Raw genomic sequence first — 8970 nt, 5'->3', positions numbered from 1 at the left:
ACATGGAAGATGATGGAAGGAGGGTACCAGGGAGAGATTGGAGAGTAAAAGAGTCAGGGAAAGTGACAGAATTATATTTCAATTGGATAGATAGATAGATAGATAGATAGATAGATGATAGATAGATAAATAGATAGATAGATAGATAGATAGATAGATAGATAGATATAGATGATAGATAGATGCAGATGATATCAGAAGGAGCCTTTTTATCAGAGAGCACTGGTGTGAGGATGCTCCAGGTTTAGAAAGTCTGGGGAGTGAAACTGTGAGTGGGTCATGGCATCTGTGCAAGGGCATTGAGGACTACAGGGACGTCTGCATCTTGAAGATATCGCAATCCACACAGGTCAGGTGACTCCTATGGAGAGAGGACATAGACGGTGATGCACATTAGTGTAGGGTAGCAGATGGGGGAACAACTGTGACCACGCTCTGTCTATATAGACCAACTTAGGGCCATTTCAGGTACTAGCATCTACTGATCAATGGGCCCATAAAGATGTTGCTTTCCTTCTCTTCACATAAAACACCCCTTAGTGCAAACATGCAGGTAACACCCTTTTCCTGCCCAGGCTACATATCTCTCTCCTGATAGAGCAAATGCCCCCCTGGAACTGGTTCCTCAGCACCCTAGAGCCTCACTTGTCACGACCCTACATCACACAGAAGGGTGCTTCCTGGACCTCATTTGACTCCTGTATGCTCAAAGATGGAGCAAAAATCCATGGATCAGTCAGCTCTAAAGGGCAATGTCCCTGATATAAGACTGAACAACATTAAATGATGTGGGAAACAGAACCAATAATATTTTGTAACAATGTAGCAAGCAACTGAGGCTTATGAACCCAAAGTATATGAAGTTGCAAAAATACATCTTAAACTTACATGATTTTATGTGTTAATTGTTTAAAGAAATAGTGGCTGCACATGTGTGAAATAAATGTATGAAAATACTCACTGAGGGGAATGTGAGACACAGAAACAGACCAGGTAGCTTTTTTCTGCCTCTACTAGGTGCTTGTTTCCACAGGGGATGGAGCTCAACTCCATAAACTTTGCAACTGAGCACATCCATGGCTATAGGTTCACTACTGATCCCACAGTGGACCCAGGGGGCTCATCATGTACCACCTCCAAACACTGGGTAGATACCTCTCCTGTCCTGTGAGACACTTACCTCTAAATGTGTCCTGGCCATTGACTGATTAATGGATGTATTATTCTGTGAAGGCACCATGATACAGAAGTAATCCTTCTTTTGGACAGTAGCATGTCCCTTGAGCTTGGTGGAAAGATTTTGTGTAACCTCCACCCTGTACTTGCCCTTGAAATTGCAAAATGAACCCATCATAGGCTTTGGGTTGCTGTCTAAACTGTGGTGAGGAAACTGCTATTTTCCTGAAATGGCCAAGCTTTCTTTTGAGGCTGTGCGCTTTTTTATGCTGTTGGCGCACTTGGGCCAGGTCTTCATGGAGGCCATAGCCTTTGGCGTCGGTTTGCTGAAGAAAGGCTTTTTTGATATATACTGGTGCTTGGTAGGATTTCAGGGGGGCTGCCTGGGGTTTCAGCTTGACTTCTGACTTCACCTGGCCTAGGATCTTTAGCTGGCCTGTTTGGGACTTCAGTTGGGCTCCACGGGATTTTACTTGGGCTTCGGATTTTATCTGTGACCAGGATTGGAGTTGGGCTTTTTGTTGGGCAATCTTGTCTTCCTCATCACAAGCTATGTCTTCCTTTAAGCTTGTCTGTTCCTGAGAACTCTGAGTCTCTCCCATGTCAGCATCAGCGTCCGCGTCCTGGCTATATGCATGTTGCTTAGTTTGCACAAAAATGCTTTCTTCGGGTCCATCTTCCTGGGCTTCTTTTTGGTCGTAGAGGAACTGGTCTTTTTGGATAAATACAAGCGGGGGTGTTTTTGCTACAAACTGGCCTTTTGTCCCACCTGGCAAGTGATAAAAAGAATATTTGAGTTACATTATCCGTACAGCTCCCTTTCAAGTTTTATCCCAGAGTTCCCCCATGAGCTCCCCGATGTACCCACAAGGCATGTCCTTCAAGAGGATCACCCAGTGGAGGTTTCTCCGCACTCAAAGCACCCACATGGACGCTGTCTCTGAGTGCCTCTCTGCCAGGCGACTCCCTGAACTCACCGTAGATCCCTATCCCAGCTGCTGGCTTCTCCAGAAGGAGGAGCAGAGAAAGGCTGAAGAGGATGGCCTTCATCTTACCAGGAGGAGCCTTCACTGAGCACTCAGCTGATCTCCGCATTTATATGTTCTCTGCTGGGTGCATAGATGCGGCTGAAGTCACAAGTGGCATTACCCGTTCTTACTTATCTGACATGCTGGCTTCTCCCTTCTTCTCAGTAGGAGATATTGTCAATATTCTTAGAGTCTAGAGACACATGATGTCGGAGTCTTTGTCTCACCCCCACACGTCCCAGAAAATCTTTATCATTACTTCAAGATCATCACATGATGTTTCTAGAGGAAACTCAAGGCAGAGATCACAAGAGTAAGCAGGGCCTGTCCAAGAGTTTGTAGCTCAAGCGTGCGCCTTAGTTTCCTGCTGAATCACAGATATGATGTGCACGTCTGCTGCTTCCCAAATGAGATGGACACAGATGTGTTTCATCTGGAAGGTCCCATCATAGAGCATTAAGAAGACACAGGAAAGAAGGGGAATTCATAGGCTCCAAGGAAAATTTCAATAATAACTGAGATACACCTGAGCAGAAGCAGCTCTAAACTGCCAAACCTTCCTAACCGCCCCATGTGGGAACGCTCCAGTGTTCCCTTTTCAACAGTTTTGATCAGAGACCATGAGTGCAGTATGGCAGGCTGTCATCTGCAGGATGGAGAGCAGCAAAGAAATGCCCAGGAGGGCTCCGTGCTCTGTGTATTCAGTGGAGTCGGCAATAGGGCTGCATCTCAAGCATGAGGGCAGCTGCAGAGGGGGTATTCAAGTGTGAGAGAAACTTAATGTATTTGGCAGAATGACTGTTGGAACATGGAGAAAGGACTCTGGTCTCTTCATTTCACTATTTTTATCAAACCATCTAAAAAACACAGTACCCTCTTAATGAGGGAAAAGTCTTTTGCAGATGACAAACAACTTCCCCCATTCAGGGCTTGTGTCAGTCATCACTAGTACATGTGTTAATACACGAGTGTTATTAATGTATTGAGACTGGAGGCCCAGGAGCCTGTCCACTCCCTTGCAAAGTGCAGCTTCCTGCAACTGTGAGAAGACCCTGGATGGTTCATAAGGCAGGGCCTGCGGTTCTCCCAGGCAGGCAGTGGTGTGGGCAGAGCATAGGAGAATTAGCCATCTGCTGAGAGTCTGCATACACTCCGCCAGTCCTGCAGGGCATCTAAGGGAAGGCAGGCGGGAAAGTATTTTCTGTCATTCTATATGCAAATACCAATTTACCTTGAAGAAGGCTGTGTGGCGGGATTAGGGTAAAGCTGACTTGTGTTTCATGGGAAGGATAGAGATAAAGGCACTAAGTCATGCAACAGAACACGAGGATGCTGTTTTCAGTCTAGGAGCTCCGAGCTCCTCCTAATCTTATCTCTTTGTCCATACCCCACAGCATAGAATCCAGTCAAAAGATTTGAAATTACCAAGAGGTCAAAGTATTTCTTTTTTTTCCCCCTACTTATCCATGAATCCATGCAACTCTCTTGAGAAAATGCCCAAAGAACTCCTCCTTGGCAGGCAGACTTATAGAAGAATGAGTGTAGACAATTAATTTGGTTAGTGGGTCAACAGCAAAGTATGTATAACGCTCTATGCTAGAGATGAATATGGAACTAGAAAGCTCATGATAGTCATAAAGAAAATCAGGAAAAAAAATCCAGTAAAAACTACCAGGAGATTGTGATTCCACATCAGAACAGCACTCAGTAACATTTACAATGGACTCTTATCCCCCAGAAGTGCAATGTATTGATGAAGGCGAAAACCAGATCCACGATGTCTAGAGAAGAAAAACGGTGTGAAGATGGAAAGTATCTTGATGTAGTACTATCTGAGGGAGGAAACCCCTTAGGACACATTTAAGGAATGGGATTAGTGTCCTCTAATTGTCATAAGTATAGGCAACGCAGAAAAAATTGCTTTAAAAAACTTTTCTTAGGTGCGAGAGTTATCTTATAGATACATGGATTGGAATGGCCTCCAAAATACGCTGTTCTGTAGCGGTCTCTGTGTATTGCGGAGAACTTTCTTGGTGAGTGGTGAGAACTGCACCTGTCTGTGGGTGAGGATAAACATAATCTCAAAGTGTAAAAAAATTAAATAAAAATTTCTATTAAAAACATTTATTAAAACTTTATCATTAAAAGAACTTTCAAATTAAAAAAAATCACCAACAGAGAGCACACTGGTCAGCAGTCAATCTTTGACAAAGAGAAAGCCCATCAGTTGTGAACTATTGTAGAAGCTGAGAGCTAGGGACTTGCGCTTGGCAGTGCTCAGTCCCTGCTGCTCCCTCTGTTCTGCATAAGGTTTTTTTGCACATCACATCTGAGCTCTCTGAGCCTGGTTAGTTCTGGCTGTTCACTTGGTCTCCCAGCCTTCCTCCTCCCACAGATGTTGTCTGCAGAGAAAGATCTGAAAGCAGCAGAGGGCTGATTTCTCTACCCTCAAGCTCAGTGGAGGCTTCACTGCTCTATTTCCCCCACTCTCTGACGTTCTCAGGTGTCACCCCATGACTTGGACATTGGCGAGCTCTGGGTGAATGTCTTCTTACGTAAGTGGGAATATGCCAAATCCTCAGGCTGAAAGTTCACTGGCACATGTGTGGCTTTGGTATCCAGAGAAGGCAAGGTTGTAATGTGAGTGCAGCTCCGATGCTGACAACTGACCCCTGAGGCAGCCAGGCCCCCAGCTTGCATAGAACACCAGCTAGAACAGCAGCAGAAAGCACCATGGAGTCCAGAGGTGACTCACAATGCCCTTCCCACATGTGCTTGGGGATTCTAGTAATACAGAATGATCCAGAAATGAGCCTCTCAATTCTCTGTCATTTTAAAAGGATTTATAATTTATTTTTTCTTTTACTATATTTTTAATACTGACCATAAAAGAGCAGAAAACTTCACATAATTTCAATAGCCCCACTCTCCTCTGTATTGTCTATCTTGAGATCATCTAAACAAAAGAAAATCAACAAAATTCTGGTTTAAACAACTACAGGACAAATATGCGTAACAGGCATCTATACTACTGAAGTTAATAGTCATTATTAGAAGCCATGAAAATTTCTCTGATATAGATCATGGTTTAGGTTCCCAAACCAAGTTTTTACAAACTCAAAACAACAAAACACTTTCTTGTATCTCATCAGACCATAATAGATTAAAGTTAGAAACAGTACCCAGAAACACTAGAGAACCTACGGCAACATGGAGATTAACAACATACGCTTTTTGGTGTTCAAGGAGTCTTTGAAGTAATCTGAGAGGAAATGAAAATTTTTCTGTAACTACTCAAAAAGCAAAACACTTTGGGGTAAAGCAAAGGCAATTATAATAAGCTTATAGATACAATATAGATAGTACTTTCCTCAAAAAGATAGATATTATCTTGTAATAAAATAGAAGAATAAAAATACAAAGACTCTGTAATGGGAACCGATTCTTCAGAAAGATAAACAAGATTGGCAAAACTTTAGCCACATTAACCAAAAGTACAGAAATTTTTTTGTTTCTATTTAGTTAGAAACAAAAAGGGACATTAAAATAAATAACAGTGAGAATTAGAAAAACATAGATATTTTTAAAACTTCTGTTCCACTCAGTAGGAAAATCTGAAAAAAAGGGAAAAATTCCATTCAACATACCAAACTTAATCCAAGATAAAATCAACAATTTACACTGACCTCAAAACCAGTAATGAGATTAAAGCAGTGATTAAGAGGTCCTCTAACTAAAAATTCATCCATCACATGAATTTGCTGCAGAATCTCACCAGAACTTCAAAGAAGAACTAACAGAAGTTAGTTCAAATATTTCTTATGAAGCTAGCATTACCCTGATGAAAACACACATACTCACAGAAGGGGGGAGGGAAGGGGAAAGAGAGAGAGAGAGAGAGAGAGAGAGAGAGAGAGAGAGAGAGAGAGAGAGAGAATTACGGCCCTATCTCCCTGTTAAATATAGATTGTAAAATTTATTAATAAAATTTTGGCATATACAAGAAGATCATATACAAAAAGACCGCTCATCAAACCATACTGGCTTCATTCCAGTGATGCAGAAATGGTCCAGTATATTTAAATCAATAAATATTATCCACCATATAAGTAGACTCAAAGACAGAAATCACATTGTTGGCTCATTAGAGGCAGGAACAGCCTTTGACAAAATCCAACAACTGTCATGGTAAAAGTTAGGAATATAGGGATCATACCTTACCATAAAAAGTGCTATTAAGAACACAACTATGCCAATGACATTCTAAATGGAGAAAAACTCAAAGCATTTACAATGAGATCAGGAACAAGGCAAGAGTGTCCACTCTTTCCACACATAGTAAATATAATGCTTGAAGTCTTTTCTTTCTTTTTCCCCCCAAACAGGGTTCCTCTTTGTAGGCTTGGCTGTCCTGGACTCACTTTGTAAACCAGGCTGGCCTCAAACTCACAGAGATCCCCTTGTTTCTTTTCTCTGAGTGCTGGGATTAAAGGTGTGCACCACCATGCCAGACTCAATGCTCGACATCTTAGCTACACCGGTATGACAGAAGAAGAACAAGAGGGGTAAAGATTGAAAAAACATCAACACATCTCTATTTGAAAATGATATGATTCTATACACAAGAGATCCTAAGACTCCATCAAAAAAATTGGAGCTGATAAATACTTTCAGCAAAGTGAATGGATAAAAAAATTAACACAAAAAAACCCAGTAGCCTTCTTAAATGCTAATTACAAGAACACTGAAAAAGAAACCAGGAAGACAGCCCCATTCACAAGCCACATAAAAACCAATCCATATAATAAACATAACTGAGGAAATAGGAGACCTCTATAATAAAGCCTTTCAGATGCTGAATAAGGAAGGAAGACATCAAGAGGACTGTCCGCCCAGCCTCATGATTGGCAGGATTCATATTTGTGAAAATGATCATCTTACAAAAGCAGCTCACAGGTTCAAGGCAGCCCTAATCACAATACCAAGACTTTTCTTTGGAGACATAGAAAAAGGAATCTCAAATGATATGTGAAATCACCACAGACCAAGGTCAGCTAAAACAACCCTGAGCCAAAACAGTACTGCAAGTGGTATTACCATACCCAGTATCGTATTATACTAAAGAACCATAGTAATAAAAATAGCATGGTACTGGCCCAAAAAGAGATGCATAGATGAATAGATGGAATAAAGGACTAAGACATAACTTTGTGGACTACAGCTTCCTGATTTTTCACAAAGATGACAAAAAGTTACATTGGAGAAAAGGCTGTATCTTCTATAAATGGTCCTGGAAAGCCTGGGTTTCAACATCCACAGAAGGAAGGAAGGAAGGAAGAAAAGAAAGAAAGAAAGAAAGAAAGAAGAAAAGATACCCTTACCTTGCATAAACTCTACTCTAAATGGATCAGTGATCTAAACATAAGACCTAATACCCTGAAACTGCTAGAGGAAAAATTAGTGAATACACCTCCATTTGTAGGCACAGGTAAAGACTTTTCTAAGTAAGATTTCAGTAGCTCCCAAAATAACAACTGATATTGACATGTTGGATTTCATAAAATTAAAAAAAGAAAAAAAAGCTTCTGTGCAGTAAAAGAAATGGTGAGTGAACTGAAGAAGCAGTCTACAGAATGGGATAAAAATCTTTGTCAACAAAACAAATACATCTGACAGTGTCTAGCACATATAAAGAACTAAAACAAACCTAAACACAAATAAAACCAGCAACCTAATTTAGAAATAAGCTATGGAACAGATCAGAGAGGGAACAGAAGTTGAAATAACTCTATGATGGAAACTATAAAGGTTTCTATAAACTATAAAAGCTGAAGAGGGCACTAGATGCACAGATTTCCCAGGAGCATGTCAGCAGAGGCATGTCGCACAGTAGTTAGCTTACCAAGAGAAACCAGCAGATTTAACATAATTTCATCAACATCCCACTGTCATTTTCCACAGGAACAGGAACAGAGGCACCTAGACAGCAAAACTACCTTGGTAAGAAAGAGAGAGAGCCTGGCAACATTATAACACCTGAAATGTTGTCCTCTGTTCCTATTTTCTTTGTGGGCTTTATCATGACAGGATCTGCCTAAAGACAGCCTTTTCAAAAAGTCTTCCTGCAAAGTAGGATGAGAACTGAGGTTCTTCATGGAAGGCCAGGTTAGATGCTCTGCAGGATGCAGATTTAACATGCTTTGCTGTGGGGCGAGAAATGACTTAGTAAAAAGAAAGGGGCATGTTTCTATTTATGCAATCTACTTAAAGGACATGTTTTTTTTTTTTAAACGAAGAGCTAAATTGCATTACTCCCAAATGCATTTTGGGAATAATTAGCAACACTTGTGAGTTGATTGACCTATTAGTGCGGGCAGCAAAGTGAGTATTTCTGCCTTGTGGAGAAGTATAGATTTCTGCAATGGGGACAGCGCCACAAGGTTCCAGAATAACACAGGTCATGTTTAAAGTGAGTGTGTGCACACGGAGCAATAAGGTGGTGAATCTTGAAGGAGGATGACTTCAGACACATTTTCATTCTTCCTGCCCTAAAATCCTAATATGCTATAAAAGCACCACTTAAAGGGAAAAAAAATTAAAAGAATACTCGTTAACAAAAATTTGGCAAGCCAAATCCAAGAGCATATGCAAAAGGTTATTCATCTTAACCATGTAGCTGATTGTAAAACATGGTTTTATTCTGATTGCCTCCTAAGGTTCTCTTATTGTACTTAGAGTGGCCGTTTTCCTCTGTAGGCACTGCAGC

At 41.1% G+C, this 8970-nt stretch overlaps 1 protein-coding gene across 1 annotated transcript; it reads right to left on the bottom strand.

Moving 5' to 3' along the window:
* Positions 1 to 277: 277 nt before the first annotated feature.
* On the bottom strand, positions 278 to 5127 carry LOC311593794 (seminal vesicle secretory protein 3A-like; the record flags this gene model as incomplete). Its single annotated transcript, XM_084775214.1, has 4 exons — positions 5089 to 5127; positions 2154 to 2282; positions 1458 to 1945; positions 278 to 361 (listed from the first exon to the last, which is right to left on the bottom strand). The coding sequence occupies exons 2-4, from the start codon at positions 2269 to 2271 to the stop codon at positions 278 to 280; spliced, it is 690 nt and encodes a 229-aa protein (XP_084631340.1). The 5' UTR covers positions 2272 to 2282; positions 5089 to 5127.
* Positions 5128 to 8970: the final 3843 nt, after the last annotated feature.

The sequence above is a fragment of the Acomys minous genome, assembly GCF_964271855.1.
Source record: "Acomys minous genome assembly, chromosome: 3".
Lineage (NCBI taxonomy): Eukaryota > Metazoa > Chordata > Mammalia > Rodentia > Muridae > Acomys > Acomys minous.
The sequence above is the reverse complement of the archived record's forward strand: the minus strand, read 5'-3'. Positions and strand labels throughout refer to the sequence as shown.